General features: G+C 40.5%; 1 protein-coding gene across 1 annotated transcript; it reads right to left on the bottom strand.

The window, feature by feature from the left end:
* Positions 1-1,380: 1,380 nt before the first annotated feature.
* Positions 1,381-24,980, bottom strand: OBI1 (ORC ubiquitin ligase 1). Its single transcript, XM_074156785.1, has 6 exons — positions 24,852-24,980; positions 19,577-19,712; positions 18,505-18,596; positions 16,600-16,848; positions 13,185-13,273; positions 1,381-3,732 (listed from the first exon to the last, which is right to left on the bottom strand). The coding sequence occupies exons 1-6, from the start codon at positions 24,921-24,923 to the stop codon at positions 2,229-2,231; spliced, it is 2,142 nt and encodes a 713-aa protein (XP_074012886.1). The 5' UTR covers positions 24,924-24,980; the 3' UTR covers positions 1,381-2,228.
* Between the last annotated feature and the right edge of the window lie 457 nt (positions 24,981-25,437).

Raw genomic sequence — 25,437 nt, 5'->3', positions numbered from 1 at the left:
GCCTGAAATGTCTCATTCTCTGTCCCTGCTTGAGGACAAGAGATGAAGTTCATGACCTCGACCTCCAGCAATTTTTTAACCTTAGGCTCTTCTCTTCCATCCATTCAAATTACATGATGTGTAACGTCAAAGTATCCATATTGAAGAGCAAGGCCATGAACGGTGTTCCTGTCCAAAGGACTAGAAAGTAGCAGGAAAGAAAAAACAAACCATTTCCCTTTATTCTAGTTTGTTTTCGGGTATACCAGTTGTATTCATGTTTCCACCACTGAAAATTACTTGTGTATCAGTAGTATACCGGAGTATATAATGAAGCTCAAAAACGCACCTCCCCCCAACCCACAATGAAACAAACCAATGACCTTAACGCTTATTTACTTCATATTTGTCACTGCTTTGCAATACAAGGATGTGCTAAGAAAGTATTAGAGACACATTTGAGAAGCGCTTGCCTCTTCTCGCAAGGGGTTAAATCGAGGCAGCATTTTTTGACTTTTATTAGTAAAATTAGTCAAATCAAGCAGCAGCTCACATCCAGATGGTTTTGCCAGCTCCCTAATTCCTGAAAAATACCTTCAAATTGAATGACTAGATTTGTCTGTGAAGATAAAAATTGGGGTGGTGTACTGAAAGGAGGGTACGAGAGGCCAGTGGTCATTGTGCCTGTCACCAGGGAAGGGTCTTTGCGCCTATGGCTTGAACGATGATTTTTTGGTAAAGCTGTTTCTCAAAAGAAAAAAAAAAAAAAAAAAAAGCCAGTCCCAGTTTAGAGTGAACACACCAATTGCACGACTGCGTGCACGCATTACAACATGGAATGTAGTTCCCGTTCAAACCGCTTCCAGGACCCCACTTCAGAGATGAGCCAGTTTATTGAAATTTTCCAAATGGTTATCCCTCTTTCAAAGGGATGAAAGGCAGCGTATAGATTTTTCATATCATAGGTATCGATGAAGCGAGGATGTCTGCTTGTAAGAAATGCCATCAGAGGCCCATATAGAAAGAAAAACCTGCATCTTACAATCAAATATGCCCTCAAAAAAACCCCTTAAACACAATAATGCAAAGAAACCAATTTTGCTCTGCTGCTTAATTAGGTCTCCTGCCTGTAGTAGGCCATCACATTATGTTGACCTATGCAATACTTCATGGAAGAGTCACCTCCAGAGAGGCCGAAAGCCATTTCCATCAACTGTATCGATGCTGACACTAGAATGGTAATACGTCTAACAAGGAGGAGGAAGGGAGATTTGATTTTTTTTGGTGAATAAGCTCACATTTATGTTTTACGAAACTTAGATATTTTCCAAATTATGAAAACCAAAAAAGTTTCCCCATTCTCTTTTTGCTAATTCAATATTTGAGGCAACATCAAGGATTACAGTGCTTATAACATGTTTTATTCAATTCACATAGAAAAGCATGCAGTATTAATGTAAAATGGTACAGTATTAATGTAAAATGTTCAGTGCACATTAGGTAAACAAATCATTAGCATACAAACCCATTTTTATGGTCTATACAGGCATACTGAACACATTTAGCATAACAATGCTTTTTGGGAACTAAATTAAAAATGGTGTTCAACTTCAAAAAAATCCAAGCCATGTTTGCAGTGTTAAAGAAGAGACGTTTTTCTAACTGAAGTGCTGTAACCCTGAAAAGAAAGAGGCTGCTGCCTTACACCCACTTAAAACAAGAGTTTCAGTCCAGTCCAGTGCTATGAAACAGTCCAAGCAGCAACATTTCCTCTGGGAGGCAAGTTTTACAGCAACTGACATTGTTTTACAGCGATTTCATGAATCCATAGGATACATAGCCAGTAGCTGCCTTACATGGGCAAAATGTAATCTTTAGGAATGGGAAATGTAACCTTTAAAAGAAATTCTTACATAAATGACCGATTTGATATGACCACTTAAAACAAAACTGTCCTGTTGAAAGGAGCCATTAGCTGTGCTCACAACTGGAAGATCATGTAACCTGAAAACATAAAAGAACATCCAAAAACCCAACCCCCCCAAATAAACAAAATGCCCAGCCGAAGAAAAGAATCTGGAATGGTTCTTCCCTAGGAAAGAGCTTGTAATGGACAAGGGAACGTTCAGTTTTCACATAGTCGAAAAGGCAGGATCAGATTGCATGGAAGTCATTAAAAATTAAGTTCACCTGTAAATATTAAACATTTGCAGGTTGATGACTGAGTCACGTTCGATTTCTGAGCAGAGTCAGTTTTTGGTGGTTTTCGACGGACTAGCACTAGAAAGGCTGCTTTGAATTTTCCTCTTGGTCGACTGACTGACATTTTTATTTTTCCTCTCAGTTATAAAGGAGGACACCCAAGGAGGATTAAGCGGATTGTGCAGGTCAGATGACATCTTTAGAAAGCAGGAACCAAACTTTTGCTCCTCGAACAACCTTTGTGAGTTACTGAATAGCGAACTCTGGGAAAAGTCTCTTTGGAATAAACAGTTCGGAGGTTTGATATCACTGGCTACCACGTTTTGGCCCGTAAATGGTGGAAAGTGGTCATTCATATCTAGCTCAGATGGGGAGAGGATGGAAAACATAGCAGGTTTCCAGCCAGTTCTGTCAACTGCTAGGTTGCTTGTCTCTGGACACTTCATGCTCTGTTCCCCGTTCATCTCTTCCAGTTTCTTCTCAGTTTCATTCAGAAGCTTAGAGCACTCTGTTGACTTCGAAGAATTATCAAGATCGGAAGACTTGAAATTATAGCATGGACTCTTGCTGTTGTCTGATTCAGACATCATTGAGTCCAACTCGGAAATTTTATCGAGGTAGGCAGCATCCATAGATGCCTCACTGGAGGTTCTCGTGCGATTCATTTCAGAAGAGCAGAGAGTATGTAATCTTTTAGGTAAGCAAGAATTTGTTTTATCGCTGGACTTTGCTGATGTCTCATCTGACTGACTAGGTACTGAATTTTGCTCCGATTCATCAAAATCTAAGTTCTCAGCAAAATTTGTTGGGCAGGTCCCCCAAAACCCTGATTTTCCTGTAGTAAAACAGTTCAGCTTCTTTTCACTATTACAGCTGCTTGTGCTGTGCTCTGGAGAATCTTTGCTGCAATCATCTGAAGTGTCACAAAACTCTTCAAATTTCAGTTTTCTCAGGAATGTTGACGATTTCCTTGCATTTTCTTTTCCATCAGGAGTGTTCAACTGAAGGCGGCTGAGAGACAGAAAAGGAGTACATGGTGGTGGAAGATCATAAAGTTCTTCATCCTTATATGGGGTACATTCATCAATTTTATTCCACTGCTCTTCTAAGCAAGCATCCATATTTGTAGTATTTTCATCCAGGAGAACCCCCTGACACCCTGGAAATAGTTCTTTCTTTGGGGCACACTGGGTTTTTGAGCCATTTGAACCGTCTTGACGAGAAGAGCTTAAACAAGTTCCACCACTTGTCAGCTGTTCAAGACTGTCAGGACTTTGACCGGTAGTCAAAGCCTTTTTCTCCTCAACTTGGGTTTTCAAACATGTTGTGTCTTCACTGTTTTCAGCTCCTTTAGCATCTGTGGAAAGCGCTCTCTCACTAACAACACTCACTGCCTGGGTTCCTTCGCCTGCATTTTTCAGCTGTAAAAGCTGACACTCCATTTCTTCTATATATTTATCACTTCTTTCCAGTGCCTTTTTAAGACGGTTCATTTCACGTTCACTTTGTTCTACTTTGGACTGAAGCGCAGCTACTGTAAACCTACCAAACCTGCAAAAAGTAAAAAAAGAAAGAAAATATTAAGCTAGAAAATGACATTCTTGTGGTGCTTTGCGAGCTCATCTCAAGAAAGAGCAAAGCTATTAAACATTGTGTTAATTTGAAAACAAAAGTCAGAACTTTTCCCTGGTACTTATGAAAAAAAGTAATAAATCATCGTATATAATTTACAGGTGGAGGTGAACACCTGAAAAGCCAAAATTAAACTATTAGTGGTAGTAAGGCAATAACAAGCAGATTACCCTTCCAGGGGCTGGTTCTATCAATTCAACTCAAATATGCATGAAGAATTATCCCCTAAAACAATGGCAAAGATTTATGATAACATTTGAACAGTGGTCCACATCTTGAAATATTTACATTCAATCATTTTCCTACAGTACAGCAGTGTTTTACAATACATTTCTTACACAATGTCACCTTGTCAAATATAAAATGCCAATATGAAATTCAGAAATGGCAATAGTCCTTTGAGGTGGTTTAAATACTTATATAGATGATTTCAATTATGCTCCTGTTAGATATACAGCTTTCCTCGGCCACCGCGTGGACAATACTTCCACTTACTTCAGAGCTACTTGTTTTTTTGAGCTTTACAACCAGCACAATCTAATTTATTCCTTAGCTCCAACACAAAAACCCTGCTACTTGTGGTTTGTGAAAGTTGCGTGTTCGCGGGGCTTCCAGCTTGAGCACATTTTCAGCTGCCAGGATACGGACTTGCCTTCCCCCCATCCTCCAGCAGCTTTCAAGACTGACCTTCCCCAGAGGGCAGGTGAAGGTTTGAGCTATATGCCCTGACTAATTCTGACCTGTCACTGACAGGTGGGCACCAGGGAATTCCCTTCTCCAATCCGAGGCTTTCCACTTACAGAAAGAAAAAACAATTAAAATTCTGGTATTATTAGGAAGGAGGGAAGGACCTGCAGCCACCCTACAACTCTGTCACATAAGGTTTTATTTTACAAAGAAATGACAATTCTGTATGTGGGGCTTACACTAATCTCCACTTTCCATCTTGCAGCTCCATGTTACAGCGCAAGTTTATACTCACTCTTCCAGCACAAACACTGCTTGGAATTTCCACCCCATTTCTTTGTCTGTCCCTCCTTCAGCATCTTTCAGAGGCATAGGGGATTCCCATTCCATTTTCCCCATTCCATCCCCTCACCCCTTTGCGAAATGCTCCCACTGTAACCCCTAAACCAGTGAGGTCTGGAGGTGGTATACCTGTAGCCTGAGACTATGCTGGCAAAATATCCATGAATCTATGCGAGCATTTCCAGCAAAAAAATGAACTGTATTTTGTTTCTTCAATTTCTGAGCCCAAAATAATAGGAAACTGCTCTATGCTGACAACTGCAATACAGTTAAGCGGGCAGCTGGGGAAAGGAATATGGGGAAAGGAATAAGGGGTATCACAAGCGTCAAACAAGTTGGGGACAAGCGACCAGATCTACTGACATATTTCATCGTTCAACTGCTTCTACATATTTAAAGGACTTTGAAAATTTTGGTGTAGATGGTTCAGTGGTGGGGAAGATTCACAGAACAGTCTAAGACAGTCCTTTCACAGAGCTGCTACTAGACCACCCTAAGCTCCACACAGTTTTGGTATGTGCCACAGTTTTGGTATGTGCTTTGTAGACATGAAATGGCAAGGTAGTCGTTTTATATTTAGAATAGGAGTGTTCACTTAGTAAGATTTTCTTTTTTTCCCCTAAAAGAAGCTGTCTGGATTGGAACTCTATTGAGGCAAGGACACCCCCCCCCCCCCATTACCTCCATCCAATTACCTTTGTCTTCATAAAAATGAAGACAGAACATTTTTCATTTGCTTAATCTAACTAGTAACAGGTTTTCTCAATTGATTACAGCTTCTCCATTTCTGGTTGCATGCAAGAGGGAAATGGGAGAAAGGGTGCACAAGAGTTCCTCCTTCTCCCCTATGAAACTAGATAACAGCACAATTACAGACAGGTCAGGAATGTTTCAATTATGTTTTCACATGAAAGGGGTTACAATGAAATAAGTATCCTCATAAACAACACACTTTCGCTTATTCCCTCCTTCAGTAAAAGGAACTCAAATTTTGGGTTAAAATTCTGAAGGAGCCACTGTAGCACCGCAGGGCCCAAGTAAGACCCTTCCTGCTTCCTAGGGTGATTCAAAAATATTTATTTTGCTTTTCTCTAATAGACCTGTTCACTCAGCCTTACAGGAGCAAACCTTACACTGCTTAATAAAGGATATAAAAATGATGCAAAAATACAATTTAGCTTAATAGCTAAGCAAGAGATGGGGAAAAATGCTTAAGCAAGATTTTCTGGGGTCTGCTGTAACAGACACTTTGACATAAAAATTAAACATGTTTACATTTATATGCATACCTGGCAATTCCTTTTTAATGGAAGAATGGTGTAATATGTTTATTTAATGCAAATGACAGCCTGAGATTTGCTTATGAGGAAGAAGCACTGTATTCTCAAGTGCAACTTCTATAACAAGTGTCCTCAGGTTAAAAAAAAATACAGTATGTTGTTCAAAGCCAAATAGCATCACTAATATGTTAATTGTTGTAGAGGGATGTGCTTGGGAATTTTGGTTTTCAGAAATGGAGCATCTGACATACTGCCTACAAACAGCTACTTCTGCGTTAAGCATCAGCGCAGTAGTTGCTTTCTGTTCCTGCTCTGAGACTTGCATGCATTTATTTCCCCAATTTTCAAGAACATGGATTTTTAAGACAGCCATATTACAACGCACATATATAAACCAGTTACTCCAGACCAGAGCATGACATAGGTGTTTTAGTGACTGATCTGGCAGGTCAGCAGACAGCTTAAAAGACACATGTATTTTGGTTAAAGAAGCCAGAAACCTCCCCATCTCCCCAAACCACTCTCCTAAGAGATCTCCTCTTCTTTTCCCTTCAGATCTACAGCGAGCTGTGCCATAGCTGAAATGTTATGGTCTGATGATAATAACAGAATGCAGTTACATTAAAATAAATTAAAGTTTGGCTCAACACTCCAAATAAATTATTTTTCCTGAAGTATTTGAACCATTTCACACTTGGTAACAATTTCATACACTCTTCAGTAGAAGTTAAGGTATTCAGTATACATGTGGTAAAGAGCACTTTTCATATCCTCACACATAGACAAAGTCTTTTCAGTGTTAGGGTCTTGTTCGTTAGTTGTATCACTTAAACAATGAGTTTGTATCTCACTGCATTTGTTTCAAATACATCCTTTCTATAGAAAACTGAAAGCCCAGAGAAACTAGTGGTGACTCAAAATGAACAGAAAGACATTTCAGGTGGGGTTTGGATTCTTCAACAGACAGGTAGTGACATTTTAGATGGCCTAAGGTCTTTTACAAGGCTGCTGGCCTCCAGCTACCACTTTGGAAGGACACAGGTCTCCTATAGGTCCTATATCACAGCTGCCAGTCCCAGGCAGATGTACTGGATATGTTACAGTGTCTGAGGTCACACTGGATTTCAGGACCTTTCCTCAGCCTCCTTCTTCTTGTCCCAGCATTTTCTAACTTGATACCAATCAGAAAGCCGCAGTCAGCTCTCATCTACAGTGAACAAGAAGAACTAACATCATAGCTATAATGTTTGAGTAACGCTCTTTCACATTATTCCACAACTGCTCCCTCAGTTACGCTCAGGCTCTCCCAAAGATGTCCATTTAGAAACTGTTTAGGAAGCTTAATAGTCTCTCACCAACAAGAGAAAAAATTCTCCAGTTGTTTCTTCTCTTATCTATCAATTCTGTAAATTCAGCTTTAGGGGTTTATTTTCACACATCAGTAACCACTGAGTGTAGCACATCTGTCTAGCTGAGCCCTTAACTCACATCAACTCAGTTTAAAACCACACAACCTCATACAAACATTTCTCTTTGTGGATACTAAGAAGCTGCAGAAAATAGTTTTCCTGTATAACCATATACAGAAGACTGGGGCTGCAAGGATACCACAGAAGATGACTCTCCAGTTCTAATAACCTGATAGCCCAGACTGGGTGCTGCCCTGCAGCTCAGATACATGAACATGATCCATCCTCCAACAGAAACAAAAGGACAAGAAGTGGGAAATGACAATGTACAGTCAGGGCTTGTCACAGTTTGGGATCGGGGCAATGCCAGAGCGTACAACCAAACCCAGTCCCATCATTTAGATACATATTTTCCCTTGGGTTCTGCAGTTAGATGGGAAGAAAAAGGCAGGAAATCCAAGAACAAACCAGCTGAAAGCCCTACTAGTTTCTACAGCCCTTTTGTGATATCATGTACAAGATGCAACTGGATGAGAATGAGTTCTGCAATCATCCTCTACATCAACTATGAAAGGTGATCTGCAGCAACATCTTGACAATATCCCAGGTTGTATACAATTGCCTTAAAAGTGTGTGATATTTGCATAGGCATGTTTAAGAAGAAAAAACAGTTACTGTACTTTTCCTAGTAAGCAAAAAAAAAAAAAAAAAAAAAAAAAAGAGATACACCTCACACAGGCTTCTCTATTAAGATCTGAAGCCAGAAAAAAAATGAAACAACAGTGGACTTTGGTTCCACTGAAGTAGTAGTCTGGGTAGCAGTGACTGGCTGACAGAAGAAAGTGTACAAAGGTTCCTTCTTGAAGAAAATAGTAGAAACGCTACGGCTAATTTTCTAAGATTGCAAAAAACCAAGTTATTTTCAATATAAGGAAACACTGGGCAGTAAACTGCCTTCATCACACAGTTCACAGAGTACAAATCAATCTGAAGACGCATGGCCTTCCTCATGAAATCTCTCCTGAGTGTCATGGAAGTCCACTTCCTTCATATCACAAAGTAAGGCTAAGCTTTCCTGGATGTTTGCTGGATGACTGTAGAGCAGCAATATTTAAACAGAAGTCAGGTACGTTCTCTGAAATGAGCTTCTTCTTTCACTTAAGGAATTGGGTGAATTCAGACAAATATGCAAAGCCCCTCCAAGCATTTTACCATCTTTCAGTGGAAGCAGCCCTGGTCTTCCCCATAAGAAAGCCAGATTATACCTAAGGTCGGGGAACAGCAACAAGTCAGAAAGGATTACTTCAGAATTACTACAAAGAAACCACCGGAAAACCCACAAAACCAAGGAGCAAGATCTGAATGTCCTTACCCACCTGCTTAAGGTTTAACTCTTCATGCCTAGAGTGGCTGCTTCCTTGGGATTTAATGCTAGGACTCAAGAACTCAAAGCTGTTGTGAAGGCTACTAAATAGCATTTTCTCCTATTTACTTTTAAGGGCACACTGCAGCTGGTCTTTGCAAATGACCACCCCTCTGGGACAGCAAGCTTGTGGGGAAGTGAGAAAGTAGCCCAGTTTTCTACCAAGGAAGACAGCAGCATTTTTACCCTCTGCAACCTAGACACAGGTTACTAGAAGCCCATTTGTAGGCTCAGTGAAACGCAGAATGAATTACGTAGTCTGGCATGAGTGGAACCTAAATAGTCAACAGCCTTAGATTTCAGTGTGCGGGTACCTGAAGTCACAAATCTAGACAAGATTTGTGTCTAGTAAAACTGGAGAAAGTGAAAAAAGAAACCCCAAAACAACCACAATAAAACAACTCACAAACCAGAGAAAGGAGATAATGCAACAACATTCTGCATGTTACAAATAGTTTTTCAGACTGGGATTTTAACTGGCAGAAGAAATTAAATATTTAGGGAAAAGACTCCTAGGAAGCCTAGAAGTCTGGTTCAAGCTAATTTGAATCTAACCATTCATAAAATACACTATACCCTGGAGTAGATGGACTTGCTAGTTATTTTCCTTCAGGTAAAAAGCAAACAGCCCTCTGCCAAAAATGCTTTTAGATCCATTGTGCCTTGCCAATAGACCTAACAGTTTTCTATTTTAAGTAGAGCTGGAAGTAATAGGGCTTTATCATCCTGCAAAACTTAAGTTTTAGAAGTTTTCCTGTTCTGTATCAGGAAAGTTGAAGTCACTGAAAATTCCTCAGGAGAAAGAGCAAACAAAGAGCAAGCAACAACCATTAAACAATCAGTCTGATCTGCCTGACAAATGGGAGACTAACACAGGTCTTTGGTAAGAATCAGAGCAAGAAACTTACCTTTATTTCCTTTTCAGACCTATGTCCCAACTATATGATAGTATGGTATTCTGGTGAAGATCTATTCTCAAAAATGTTTCAGGAAAAAAAATAATTAATCAGCATCATCAATTAAAAAATTGTATAAAAATCCCTGACATGGCTACAATGTCAATTTTGTTGATATACATGACAATTTTCAGCAGGTTTTAATGGATATGAAGAAAGAAAAAACAATTCAAGACTATGATAAAAGGAAAGTTTTTTATTGACCACTGAAGAATGCTAATTATATTTTTCCTGTGATGTCAGAGGTAGAGTGTGTGCTACAAAGGGATCCTTCATCTGCCATCAGTGTTTCCTTTGCTATGAAGCAAAGCCTATTAAAATAATTTAGGTTGTGATATTTACCTCCAGTGTCATTATGCACAAAACGAACTACATTTGTGATAAGGGGGCTGAATACTGACAAATTATTTCAAAAATAATTTGATACAAGTTTTCATTAGTTACCCAGCCAGTTGCTTAAGCATGAATCCATACCTGACTATCTGAAGCTAGGAAATACATGACAAATGAAACAACGGTGGTGACACTAAATTACAAAGATCCAATCCAATAGCTATTTTAAATTGCACTGGAAAGCCATTCAGACACTTCTTCCAAAAATTGCCTTCTGAACAATTCTGAATAAAGTACACTGAAACAACTGTAGTGGCAAATCACGTACCCACCCAGAAAAGTTTAATTATAATGACATTATTGGGCTCTGATGCTTATGCCTTCATTCCCAATTTCATAAGCAAGGTAAGAAAACAGCTATTGCAAGCCCTGTTCAATGTATGAAGCCTCGTTGAAAGACCTTTTAGATATTATCAAAGTTTGCCATCAGAACTGGAAGAACATTTGAAAAATGTCTTGATGTTAGGTCTGGTCTAGATATTGACCAGACCAATTACTACAAGGGTGAAAATTAATTTATGAAATCCGCTAACAACGCTAAGATGGGAGAGACTTTCTACCACCTTAAGGACATGACTGAAATTCAAAAGAATTGCCTTAAGCTTGACACGTGCATCAAAACATCAACTTGAAGAAAGCCAATACGTGGGTAAAGTCTCACACTTTGGGAGGGGACATTAGCAGCACAAATGCAAAATGAGGTAGGAAGATAACTTTCTAATTAGCTATTTATCAGAACTGGTACTGGCCACTCATGCTAGAAGTGCCAGAGCAACAAAAAAAGGTATTGCAAGATGTCAACATAAGACGCAGTAAGACACAAGACAGTTTTTCTGCTCTACTTAGTGCTATTGAGACTCCATTTGGAATCTAGTACCCAGTTCTAAGCATTATTGCTTCTGGAAACCATAGACAGTGGAGAGCTGTGAGAATACAGCAAAACCAAGTAAAAGAAAAAGTAAACTTCTGATTTAAGTCACACTTATCTAGAAGAAGTGGATAAATTCAGTCTGTAAGACATGACTAGGACTGAATGGCTATAGGCAGGGTGTATCAAAATTGCTAAATTTAAGGTGTGGAAGGGTTTCCTCCAGGACAAATTTTTCCTTGCATATACTTCAATTCTTGTAGTACACCACTAGGCTCAAAGAAAGCCAAAGTTGAAGACAGCAGAAGCAGCCTACAGACATGCATCTGTCTACACTCCTGAAGTGTTTGAACTGTTGCTGGCCCAGCTTAAGCCTGATTCGACTCATGTGCTCTCCTGCTTTAGCAGGGGAGTTGGATTAGATGATCTCTAGAGGTCCCTTCCAACTCTCAGAATTCCATGATTCTGTGCTCAATTCCCATGCACAGTTCTAGAGTTAGCATGGGCCAAAGGTTATTCCCAACAAGAAGGTAGGATGTGACTAGTTGTTCTGGAGACTATAAAAAAACAACCTAAAAAGGTTTAATAGTAGAGCCACAGACAGGCCAATCTAGTTGGTATCTGGGTTGCAAAACAGACCTTCACACTGTCCAATTTCTAATAACGTTTGGCTATACCTGTGCTTCTAAAGAAGAAAGTGACTGGCTATTGTTTTAGGCCACACTGGCAAAAGACAGAAAAAATAATATGCTTGCAACAAAGACTAGTTCTTCATACGCACTCTCCTCTGATATCTAATTTTTCTGACCAACAGGATGGTAAAGCATGCACAAGCAAGAAGAAATAGGAATTGTCTTCACTGACATCAGTAAAGTAAAATCAACTTAGGTGATCTGGGTCTCTTCTAGCTCTTCTTTTCTAGGATTTATTTAGTTACATATATTTACTTTTCAAGCTTGCCATCCTTATCAACTCACTCTCAAATCTTATGGGAAAAGATATTCCATGCCACTAAAGCCCTCTCCATTGCCAAGACCTTAAACAGGGCTCTCTCCCCCTTATTAGGGGACTTCAGGGCAGAATGTACTTTTATGCATTTAACAGCATAGCACAAGGATCGTGCATCATCTTTCCTGTGGTTTTGAATGACAAGCAGTCTGGCAAGCAAGCTCTCTATAAGGATGAATTTCATCTTCCAGAAAGTGAGTTGTGAACTGGAACAAAATCCAGAGAGCTCTCTTCTCGCATTACACAGGTATCTCTCAACCCCCTTGATCAAAAGCACCGTATAATGCTGCTCTTAGCTTTCTCAGTTCCAAACCAATGGGAGAAAAAAGGTGAAAAAAAAAAAAACAATGAAAGAAAGGAATGCAACTTTGAAAATATAACATGTTGCTCCATATAGTGCTTCCAAGGAGAGGAGTACCTAGCATGCAGCTGTAGGCTGCTATATTTCTGCTTTTTAATGTCATTGATGTTTTAACTATTTAATGACACAGGTGTCAGTTCTGGGAATTATGTTCTCATGCTACAGAAGCACGGTTCTACATATCTTGCCCAGATGCAAAGCTATCAGGGACTTTCCTTGAACAGGGAGCCTAAGTCCACAGGACAAACCCTGAAAGCAGCAAAAGGAAGAACAAAACAAAACAAAACAAAAACAAACAACCACAACCTCTGAACTCAGTAACAGACCTTCTACTTTGACCATATACCAGATTCAGAAATTTCCCAATAACAAAAATAAGTTAACTGTAGAATTCAAGTAATAAACCCAGTTGTTCAATATTGTCCAGATAATGCCCGTGTCGTCATGTCATGTTCCTTCACTGCAGACTTTCTGCTATTCTGTAAATTGCATTTGTCACCCAAGTCTATAGGGACAAAAATTCTGAAGTCTACCTGGAGACACATACGAAACACCATGTACACCACCACAGTTTTAGGTTAGAGTCCTACAACAGTTAAACAGTCTATAAATAAAATATGGTAGCTTTTAAAATATTCACATACTTTTGGGGTGATCTACTATCAACTTCAGCTTTTAGTCGCAAATTCTCTCTTAAAAGGCTACTGTTTTCCATGCTCAGTTTCTTATTTGCCTAAGGAAAAGAAAAGGGAAAAAAAAATAAGTACACAGTAAACCAGAAATGACTTCTAATATTTATAGGACAAGCTGTTTCTCTTTTTTAAAGAGACAGAACTAGAAATGTGAAGGCAGGAAGCAGCCTTCAGACAGGGACACCACTTAAAAATCACCATGGGAAATGGCTTGCAAAACTGAATAGCGAACAGACATTTTTTATTTATATTCCCAAAATACATCGCAAGTGTCCTATCTAGGGAAATAAACACAGCTATGTTAGTTAGTACAGAAAGTCATTAAGGAGATGTACTAATGGCGATTCCATGTTTTTTTTTTCCACATGACTAAATACGTTAAGTACATTAACATTACAATGTGCAGGTATCAGCAAAACTAATGTTGAACAGCTTCCCCCATTCCAAATTAGAGTAAGATTGCTTTGGGTTTTTTTAGCTTGTTGTTTTTAAAGCACAGTTATCCTATGGATGTAAATCCATTACGACAAGCTATTTGCAGTCTTTCTTCACTTTCTTCCAGGACATTGTGATTAAGACTCCTGATTCACAACCCTTCTTACTCCTTGAATTGAGGTCAATTCCTTCTTCTCAGTTCAACGGACATCCTTGTTAACAAGATACTTCATATAAAGAGAAGTTTTCCTGCTGCCGTGTTTCAGAACAATGAATGCCACCATCCTAACAAACAGAAAATACTCTGTGTACTTCATAGTCTGCTCCATCTCTGTATGCCGAAAACAGCCCCACAGTCCAGGACTCATAATTCATAGCCTCAGCTGGACGACGCTTCCACTGCATAATAAAAGTACGATCTGGAGTTAGAGCCGAAGTCAAAGCTATGAAACTGGGCTCATGAATGAAATGTACTTTTTCAGAAGCATCAAACAGCGCAAGAAGAGAGGCAGAAAACCCTAAATGCTTAGATGAATACCCCCAGCAACCTCTCCAGGTGAGGCTAAGACAGTGCGAGGTAGGGGAAATGGAGCAGAAAAAAAATAACCACTCCCCCCAAACGCCACAATATTCCTAGGGGCAGAAAGAGTAAATAGAGACTTCTGGTAAAGCAGGAATGGGAAGGGTAAGGCCAGGGCTTGAGTGGCTATCAACTATTTGGTATTCAAAAAAAAGCACAAAAAACCATTCTTAAAGCAATGAGTAAGAATCCAGGACACCTCACTTCCAAAGGAGCATCAAACCATTTGCCAACATGGCCAAGATCTTTCACTCTTTCCAGAGACATATTTCCCTCAGCCACACAATCAAATAGGAAATTGCATGACTTGTGTAGAGTTGGTAGGCAGGGCACCCACCTAGCACACAGCAAGGCAGGACTGAACCTCTTTGGTGTCCTTTGCCCACAGAGTGCTCTACTCTCCAAGCCAGTAATCTGCAAGGGATTCCCACTTGCAGCACAATGTCGAGATACATGAATTCATGTAACTGCGTTATTAATGAGCATACCTTGCCTAATGTTTCTACTACTGTGTTTGTATCACCACTTCCATACTCATTACGAATCCACTCAAAGTAATAATGCCTACTTTGTGAATCTTTGCTTTAGGACATTAAATGATAAAGGTGGTTGCTATTTCCTGACTCAGACTGGTTTTAAAAAGAAACTGATGGCAACAACAATTTCTGAGGACACTGTATCACTGAGAAGTGCTGGGTGGCTGAAGCTTTCGAGTCAGGTACTTTAGGGGATAAGAAAGTTTCTGGTTCCAGATTGAGTGTATGTGGGAATGAGGTCTTGCTGTTCAGACTGGGGTTGGTCAGTGCATGCTTAGAAGTGAAAGAAGAAGAAGAGCCAAGTGACTTTAGGTACTTCTGAAAGTGAGCAGCTGTTGAACAAGTACAGATGGGAAGAGAGTGTTGGACTTGATGACCTTCCATCCTAAATGATCACAGTTTAAGACTTGGTTGCTAAAATCCATCTAAACCTCTATTTGTATCTAACCCTTAATCAAATTCAGAGACTCCATAAACTTAAAACCTTTATTGCTAAGGTTGAAGTTATACTGAAAAAAACCCAAATACACCCCTCCCTCAGTCCCTGCTATATTCTTCTTTTTCTTACCTAGGGAAAAAGTTAAAAACTTTAGTCACAACATTTAAAAAAAAAAAAAAAAAAAAAAAAGGCAGTACAGTTTTAACTTTATGGAAAAAAAATATAAAAAAAATAGGCAGATGAGAACTCCTTGCTGCAAATCGCTTTTTGCCAGCCACAAGCGACTCTGAAGCCCCTGAGATCCTCTTAGGAGGGCAAAAGATGTGTCCCAGCCTGTAAAGTTGAAGTCTGAGTCTAGCTAAGCTATTGAGAAAGCTAGTTTTGGAAACTCAGTTTATTCCCTTTAGTGTTCACCATCCAATTAGGGCCAGAATTTGCTTTAAACTACAGAGGTAAATCTAGTAGTGTCCCATTAACAACAATAGAATGGCAGAACAGTATAATGTGGGCCTCTGAGTCTGTAGCACAGGAAAAGTGTAAACACTATTAATGCTTAGAGAGGGGAAAAAAAAAAAAAATTCCTAAAACACATAATGCTTTGGTTTTGCAGGAGGCAACCCAGGACTCTTAATAGAAGAAATAAAGGTAGCATTTTGAATAAATGCAAGCCCAGTTCTTTCCACCTTGCCTTTCAAATTAATCTTGAAATTTCACTCTTCTTCAGTGTTTGAGGTGATCCTTCTTGTGCCTGCAGGTAGATTTTGCAAGATATTTTTATTTAGATGTATTTTCGCATGACTATCTCCTGCATCCCTCCTTCTGCAGTATCAGGTTTTCTTTTATATTATATTCAAGATGTATAAAAAAGCCGCAGGTTTCCAGTAAAGGATCTTCTGGTCATAAAATGCTGAAGCTTGTCTATTTTTGGTCAAAGGGTCAAGTTACTCTGTCTCAGCAAATTGCACCAAAAATATCGGCTAGCAGGGAGGGCAATAGTGCAAAATCTGCCTCAGCCAACTGTACTGTGTTTGGCCACTGAATGTTGTAAAATAGATATATTATATAGATTATTGCAAGCCTGAAAAATCTGGTCATCAATACCGTTGACAAGTGCTACTATAATCCAATTACCCAGTCATAGAGTGACAGAGCAGTTGAAGAAGAGTCACATGCAAGACTCACTAGAACAAGCAATAACATCTGACACTTGCTAAGGCTATATGGAAATACTGTGATACACCAACAGTCACTGGAATTCAATTTTTTCCTCTTTCTTCTGGATCTATGAAGTACCTAAAGGTCATGTTAGCTCTCACTCCCGTTTAACTAACACGAAACAGTTACACTACAAGATAGCTGAAGAAATGTATTTATTACCTCCTTTAGCTTTTCCACATTATCCATCACTTTTTCATACATTTCATTGGCAGCTTTCAGCTTTTTGCTCCATTCCTCTGGGGTTTCTGGGCCACTGGCACCCGCTTCATTTGCTGACTGGCTAGTTTCCTCATTTTGGCAAGACAAAACTGATGCTGTGGGATCCAGAAGAGATTTCAGCTGTGTCTGTAAACTGAGATTTTTACCTTTCAGATCTTCCACTTCTTTTTGCAGGGACTCTATTTCATCCTAAAGGTGTCAGAAATACACATGAATTAAACTAATGTGTGAGATTAATTAAATAATACTGGCAAGTTCCCACAGCACTTTAGAAACATGGGTTCTGGCAAGCCCAGACGCATGCCTTTGCTTACACATATATCTAAGTATGCTTATGTATTGTGCTCTAGGCGGGATTTTAATCAACCTGCACACTCAAGCATAGTGAAGGTTTTAGTGAAGGGAATCCCTTGGCTACATAAAGGATCCTGAACAAACTGGCGGGCAGACCAAAAGCTTCAAAGCATTCAGCAACATGAATCTATTATTAGGGCACTCTGTGGGAGGATTTCCTGTATTCAAGAGTGTTCTTAAGGTCGTCCTCTGCTGACTCATTTGCTGTTATTTGAGAATGTTTCTCTCATATCATTCTGAAACATCACATTTAGATCCTGAAAGTCTGAAGATTCAAAACAGACAGAACACTGCCTGGAAGAGGCTGCTCCAGCTACACAGAAGGAGCAACATCTTAGGAAAGACTCTCAAAATGCAAAGAACAAAGCTCTTAGCTGTATCTGTCTGAAGCCACAGAGAAGCAAAAACCTTCAAAAGCCTGTTGCCAGAGAGAGAAAAGAAATAATTTATCCTGAAAACATATCTTTTACACTGTTCACCAATTTAAAACACTTGAGTTGCTCAAGGTCAGATTACTAAAGGAGGCCTCATATGGCACTTACATAAATCCAAGGCATATTTGCACAAATAATCAAGCTTGCTCCCCCCGTTCCCCCCCCAAACGAGAACAGTAATTTTAAATTTAGTTTTTGGGAGAGATTATGTCATCTTATTCCTATCTGTGTGATTTTGGAGGTGATTCAATAGAAAGGCAGGAAACCTCCTTCTCCTGACTCCTTTCAAAGAGGATGAAAGAGCCTGAGCTACAGGCAAGCTTGTCAAAAAAGACAGCTCTTTCTTCCCTAGTGTTAAGGGGATATATAGCGTCCGTTTCCTTGCTCTCATTCTCCTCCCTGTGAGACAGGTCTCCTTGCAAAATATGCCATGTCCTCATACTGCTACTACTAAAGAAACAACAGCTGAGAAAACAAACTAAGCATACTCCTTATTAACACCTTTCCACCTTATTCCTAAGAAAAAGCAATTTTTCCAGCAGGAGAGTGGAGACAAACTTCCAAGCATTCACTCACTTTCAGAAAACAATGAAGCAACAATGATAAAAATTAACCTACGTTAAGGTTCCAGTGGACAACATTCTTTAAGAAGTAACTTAATCTTCTTGAGCAACAGGTAATTACTTCAGAAAATGTTGGCATTTGTATCGAAGACAAAACAAAAAGCCCCCAACACCCAATATGCATAAAGAAAACCCTCCCATACCACCTGGGGGTGGAATTCCCACAAAACTATAGAATTGGCTGTACTTGGCTACCTGTAGCATAGAAAGAAGATCACTGTGACTTCAGTGGGACCCCTTCAAGCACCAGCAAATGCTCTCTCGTAACTTTAGCCAAAAGGTAGAATCTTAATGCAGCTGAGTTTCATGTAGATTCAGTATAAACCTTTACTCAAATTAAAAACAATGGGACTCAAAGCAAAAGGACCAATTGTATGCAGCAATTTAGCAGCTGCAGTTCATCTGGAAAGTCACAACACTCCCCATGTCCTTACCTCATATTCTTTGTGGAGCAATTCGAGTCTTGTTTTACGTAGGTGTTTTCTGACTGTCGGACTAAATATAGGATCACTTTCACTTGTTCCTCCTAAAGCAGCACAGGATGAAAAAAACATTAATATTGTTTCTTATTTCAGTCAATTCAATGCTAGTAACCCACCTTACAGTGCTTTTCGTATTATCAACTACAAATACAGCTAATACTGGACCAATCTACTACCATGGGAGTTTTAAAGTCCTTTCATTTTCAGAACAGGTGAAACAGGATTATCTATTAGTGATGTTTAGAAGTCAAAATCCTGCCTCACAGCAGGAAGACAACTTTTGAATTTTTGAATTTTGCATTTTCCTTGACAGAATTCTATCTTATTTAGAACCATACCATTAAGACAGAGCTAAGAGGGATGGGGGGAAATCAAGCCTACATAAAATTAGTACAAGATCACGTAAGTTTCTAAAGTGAGATTGTTCAGATGTATTTTCTTCTCAGAACCAAACAGCAGAGCTGACACTTTATATCAAATAAACATCATGGTATTTTCTAGCTCTGGGGAAGTTCAGGTCCTCATTCAGCTCTTGTAGCTTTGTTTTATTTCTGTGAATTTTCTTAAAAATAAAGCAAAGGGGAAGAAATGGTGAACAAAACCAAACAAACAAACAAGGAAAAAAGATTACATACTCATTAAAGATTCTGTATTTAAGTACATTATTTCTCAGCTAAATGCCATTCTCTTAGGTCAACAGGCTACAATACATAGGTAGAGTACATCAAGCGAGATGCATTTTTTAAAACTAAAGGCACCATCCAACCAAGATTTATAAAACTATCATTAGAGTCACAGGGTACTTGCTGCCTTTGAATAATCTAGCCATTAATATACACACCATCTTTGGAATTTTTACCATGTAGCTATTATGTATGCTTCCAGAAAGACTTAAAGTTAGATCTTCCTTAGATGCTGGTAAAAAAAAACACAGGAAAAAATATCCAGATGTCTTTGGACTCAAAGGAATCTCCTTGAGCAGTAAATACCAGAAAGTTATTTCAAAGCCTACAGTTGTCCTTACCTATAATTTCCTTGCAAGGATTTTCAGGTGTGATGGGAATCCTGCAAGCTGGACACTGATTATTGTTCTTCAACCACACTTCAATACAAATGGAACAGAAGACATGGTTGTTTACACAGATGACCGGGTGACGGACCTTTTAGCATTAAGGAAAAAAAAAAAGACAGACACTATGAATACTTTAAAATTCTTTCAGGTAACAGAATATGAAAATACACTATTCTGCCTCTCAGTGAAAGTCTGGTGTTGCAGGAAAGAGACACTTGTTTCACAGGGCTAGCTGGGATTGATGTCCTGACTCACAACACCAAATTTCCCTATTACTGAAGGCACCAAAGCTATAACCATTTTTGCAAAACTAAGGTCCTTGATTGCAGGAGCTCATTAACCAAGTGTACTAACTTGGCAGGCATTCTTCCTTCACCCCACAACCTCCAAGAACTGCAGCCAACCACTCCAGTGAAATGCATCCACCTCCCTAGGTAGAAGAGAACCAAAAGACATGCATTAACTGATTTCCAAAAGTAAGGGAATGAGCGATTGCTCCTGGCAACAACCAACACTTTGCCTTGGAAAAGGTGGCACTAAAACTGATAGCGTTACAGATTAACTCTAGCCTGCACATAATCAGCTTCATGGAAATAGCTTTAAAAGGACAAAGGCCAAAACCACAGAGTAGAAACATGAACCAGCAATCACTAATTCAAGCCTCCTGCTAGATATGCATTGCTACTAAATAAGTCATTACCCAAGAATAGGGCAGCTAACTGAAGGATTAAATATTCCAATCAGACACTTACCCTTTCAAGAAGCTTTCCCTCCCCTTCCAAAATAGCAAGGTAAACAAACTTTTAGAAAATATTAATGACAATGCATTATTCTCCCTTATCATTTAACTATAAACCCTGTTTGAAAGTAAGTGTGCACAGAGGGACTAAATATGATATGGAATAAAATTACTTTCCCCTTTAATCTGTGCTTTATTGCAGCTTCTGTTACAGTTTACTGTAATACACACTCTCAAATCTCTTAAGACTTAACATTAGTATCTGTGTTACGGGGTGGAGGAAAATCAAATAATGATTGCTAAGGCCCTCTTTGCCCAAGAAACGGGTTTTGAAACAAAAGTATCATCACCTGTTACTTCAGAGTCTACTGTGTTGCACTTAAAACCCAAGTTCAGGAGAACACTTTCAATTTTAAAAGAAGTCCTCACCGTCCCCCAAATCCTCCTCTTTCATTCTGTTAGTAGTCAAACTAAAAAGGAAAAAATGAATCTTTAGCAGGAGAGAGTAAGCAACTGGAAAGGAAAGCCAAAAATCACTTTCAAAAACACATTAGATGTGCCCTGCAGTAATCCTACCCATACAATTAGCGTTGCACAAGCTAAAGCCCAAGCATTTTACCATTGACATACACATGGATCTGGATTAAGGTCCAGATCTGCCAGCTTCTTCTCCAATTTACTATCTATGCCTCTGTCACATTACAGGATTCACAATCTTTTTAAAATCTATGATAGTTCTGGCAGCCAAAGGATTTATCTATACACAAACAGAAACTCAAGTTATTGAAGGTGTGAATAGAGACTAAGCGACTCCTCCATGTCTCTGCACACTTTCACCTCTAATGAAGGAAGCTTTTTTTTTTTCTTTTTTGTAGTGATTAATGCAAACATTAGCACACCCATGCTTTGGAAATGCTTAAATATTACAACTTTTTTTTTTTTTAATAACTGAGATTTTCTTGTCATTTAGCTCTTTTTCTAGTAGAGAAAAACTGTTTCTCCAGCTTTCCCACCAGCTGCAAGAAGAAAAAAAACCTCAACTTTTTCTCTGACCATACTTCTTTCTTACTCAGAAGCAGTCTGAGAATAGTTGTATAGATGAGCAATGATAGGATATGGAGCAGAATAACATAAAATAATCCAAACAGGAAAAGACATTTTGGGAGTGCAGGTCTCCCCCTAGAGAGCAAGAGACCCTCGGTTACTCCAAACCTGACATGGAAGCGCACTTCTTGCAAGTGAATGATTACTCCATATCTCTAGCAAAATAGTAAGTCACATTTATTACTCTCTAGGGTACAGTGCTTCTGATTTACACACCTTTACAAGTTTCATTTCAGGGCTGAGGTTTATACTTTCATTGGCTCAGGATCCACACAAAGCAACCCCTGCGACAGCAGCAGAAGATGCTATTTGAAATGTCACACAATGGCTGGGGGTGCCACTGCCCTTCACCGAGTCCCTGAGCCACTAACTGCAACGAGCCTGGAGGAGTGGGGGATCACAACATACTCATTACCGAAAAAAGCATTTCACTTGAATTACAGCACAGTTTCAGTTCCTTAACCGACCATAATGCCTAGAAAGACTACAGCTCATTTGGGAAACCTCGATCAGCCAGGTGATTTGAACAATTTCCTGATTTTTCCCCACACATAATGTGATTCCCACTCAGATCAAAATCAAATCCTGTACACATCTATTTAACTTTGAAGGCACCTTCAAGCCGCATTAACGGAGGAGCAGGCGCGTGGAAAAGCAGGCACACTGATACCGGTGAACAAATTCCCAGACATCCTAAGGGGTTTCAACACACACACAGAATCCTGTGCCTGAGCCCCAGCAAACTGTTAACACCAAAACCAACAGGAGAATCCTTCAGTCATTCTAGGACAAGTAAACCTAATGGCCCGATGCGGATGGCTTCTGATCTGCTCACTAATTATGAATAAAGATATGTTAGAAGATAGCCCAGGCTGTGTTAAAAGAACATTCAGGTAACAAACACGAAATTTATCCAAGCAATTAACTCTTATTATAAATGGTTATTTGCACATCTTGCCAATATACTTTACGACACTGCTCACATTAACAAAATGGGCTAATGTTCCCCCCCCCTTAAGATTTCTGCTTCATTAAAAACGAGTAGCTGACATTATTGAGTGAGTTTCTCTTCAATATCTCTTTTTATCCCCTTACCATTATGCACAGTGAAATAGTTTCTGTTTTGCAGTCAGTTCTTTGCAAATTTTGCAGAGATAGCAAGAAGTACATTCTGACTGTAGGGTAGGCCTTCTACTCAGTTTGAAGCCTATGCTACAAACCACAGAAGTATTAGAATATGTCAACCCTCTGAGACACTTTCTGCTCCCCCCTTGTCCTGGTTTCAGCTGGGATAATTTTCTTCCTAGTAGCTGCCATGTTTTACATTTAGTATGAAAATAATGTTGATAATGTATTGTTTTATTTATTGCTAGGTAATGCTAATATTAAGTCAAGGACTTTTTCAGCTTCCCTTGGAAGCTGAGAGGGAGCACAGACAGGAGAAGCTGGCCAAAGGAATATTCCATACCATAGACGTCACGCTCAGTAGATAAATGGGTGCTGGGCACAGAGCAGGAATCCGCAATTGCTGCTCGGGATGGGCTGGGCAATCCATCATCGGGTGGTGAGAAACTATACTGCATCACTCATTTTGTACATTCTTTTATAACTACTGTTGTTATTATTATCTTCTCTTCCATTACTGTTCTATTAAACTGTCTTTATCTCAACTCACGATATTTCTTTTTTTTCTGATTCTCCCTATCCCACTGGGGAGGGAAAGACTGAACATCCTGGTTGCCAGTTGGGGTTAAACTGTGACATGCCTACAAGACAGGACAAAACTGGTAAGATTTTTCCCTAAATTTAAACTAAACAACTTTTTTCTTCCTCTAACCTCACTCTTGAGAAGAACTGTTTCTGACGAAGTTTTCCAATGAAGTTCCAAGCTAGAGACAAACATGTGTATTAGAAGGACAGCCAGAGCTGTCAACTTTGGCAAAATTTAAACAGCTTCATGCATCTAAAAAGGAAAGCATTCAAATACCTTTATTACCGATATCACCAGTAGATTCACTTAAATAACAATAATAAATTACTCCAGTGCAAGATACCAAGTAAGAAGACCGTGGAAATCTCTTCCAGTACAAACTCAGGAATATTCCTGACCAACTCCAGAAAAGAAGTGGAAATATGAAACAGTGGCCTGAAATAACCCAGTGACTTTACAGCAAAATATGAGTAAATACCTAAGGAATCTATCAAGTGTTTAGATTAGAAAGTCACTAGGATCAGATTCAGATAATAAATATATTGTCAGTTTGATTTCACTCACCTCTATTTCAAGAGGATGCACTCTGCGCTACAGACACAGTAAATTTGTATTCCCCTCCATCTTCATTAAACGGATATAGAAAAGGAGAGGTAACAGGACCACAGCCAGGAAGTCTTGCTTGGCTTCCGCAGAAAAGCCAAGAAACCAATAAGCGTGGTTGCTAAAAGCATCACCCTCTGTCAGAGTTAAGAAAGCTGAGAAAAGGGAGATGTCCGACTACTTTCACTACCAGCCCTACACCTACTTTACACATCAAATGCGCCTATTCTTTTGCTACCACTCCAGCAGAAAAGGTCTCAGAGTAAAGGCCACGCGAGGTAGAAAGAAACCGGACAGCAAATGCCAGAGTACAAACACAGAAGGTTATTTCTTCTCTTGTAATTACTGTTGTGCTTTAAGAGGTTTGTTTTGTTTTGGAGAGCAAGGGAACAAGAAAAAAACAGAGAATAAGCAAAGAATCTGAGAAGCAATTAGTGACAGCTATGAAATTAGCTCTGGGCCCTCTGCTTCCCCAAGGAGAAGAGAAAGGGACCAAGAAAGGGTCAGAAAGTGGAAAAACTTTTTCTCCAGCCTGCTGCAGCATGGCTCAATGCTTTTTTTTTTTTCCTTTTTTTTTTTTTTAAATCCACTTGGTTACACATCTCCTCTTTGTTCCGTTTATCCTCCACCACACAGCACCGTGCTCCAACACAAACTCACCTGGTATTTTAGCACAGACTATCCTACAAATACAGGAAGGAAAAAAAAAAACCCCAAACAAACCTCAAAAGCTTCACCCTGGGAGCCAAATATCCTTGGGGGGCAGGGGCGACCTGGGGTCCCCTCTAACAGCCCCCAGGGGACTCCTGGAGGGGGGGGACGGTAGCCACCATCCCAACGGTGGCAACGAACCTTGCCTGATGCCAGGACCCTCCTCTTCCCCCTTGGGGACGGGATCTCCCACCCCAACTTTCTTCCCATGGACAAAGCCCGAGGGGTCGGGGCTGGGGGCCTCGCCGTGGCCCGCAGCGCCGACCCCGCCAGAGGCCGGACTCCCCCCTCCCCTCCCCGCTCCGTGCCCACCACCACAGAAAGGGGCTGAGGGAAAAGGGCAGGGGCGCCGCCGTTACCTTCCCCAGGCAGATGTGGCAGGTGATGGGCAGCGTGAGAGACAGCGTGACGCTCGGCCCCTGCTGCGCCATCGCGGCGGCCTCGCCAGCGCGGAAGTCCCGCAGGCGGTTAACGGCGGCAACAGCGGCGGCGGCGGTGGCGGCAGCGGCGGCTCCCCCACCAGCCCCGCTACGGCAAGCCGGCGAGGCCAAGCCGCCACCCGGCGGAGGGAAGGCGGTGCGCGCTTTTTGCAGCGCCCCCCTGGAGGGCGGGCGGGAGCCGCGGCCCCCTCACGGTTCTGCCGCCGCAAAAAGCCCGGCCTCGGGCCACCGCAGTTCCGCCGGGGCAAGGCAAGGCCGGGCCAGGCCAAGCCGGTCCGCTGCCCCCCTCCCCCCGGCCGCCTTCTGGGGACCGCGGAGTTTTTGGCCTACGCGCGGCCTTCTTGAGGGAGACCTCGTTGCAGAAACCCAGCCTGGGCCGCATCCAAAGCAGCGTGGTCGAGAGAGGTGATTCTGTCCCTCTGCTCTGGTGAGACCCCACCTGGAGTGCTGCGTCCAGCTCTGGAGCCGCCAACATAAGAAGGGCATGGACCTGTTGGAGCGAGTC

Source organism: Numenius arquata, chromosome 1 (genome assembly GCF_964106895.1).
Source record: "Numenius arquata chromosome 1, bNumArq3.hap1.1, whole genome shotgun sequence".
Taxonomy (NCBI): domain Eukaryota; kingdom Metazoa; phylum Chordata; class Aves; order Charadriiformes; family Scolopacidae; genus Numenius; species Numenius arquata.
Note: the sequence above shows the minus strand (reverse complement) of the source record. Positions and strands in the feature narration are given on the sequence as shown.

Bases quoted from the DNA above. Each gene is read 5' to 3' on its own strand.
- OBI1 (XM_074156785.1), bottom strand. From the start codon at position 24,923: ATGGCGCAGCAGGGGCCGAGCGTCACGCTGTCTCTCACGCTGCCCATC. The intron at 18,597-19,576 runs GTAAGGACAACT...GTGCTGCTTTAG, and splicing joins TCCTTGCAAGGAAATTATAG to GAGGAACAAGTGAAAGTGAT. The intron at 16,849-18,504 runs GTAAGGACATGG...TGACACCTTTAG, and splicing joins TGCTCCACAAAGAATATGAG to GATGAAATAGAGTCCCTGCA.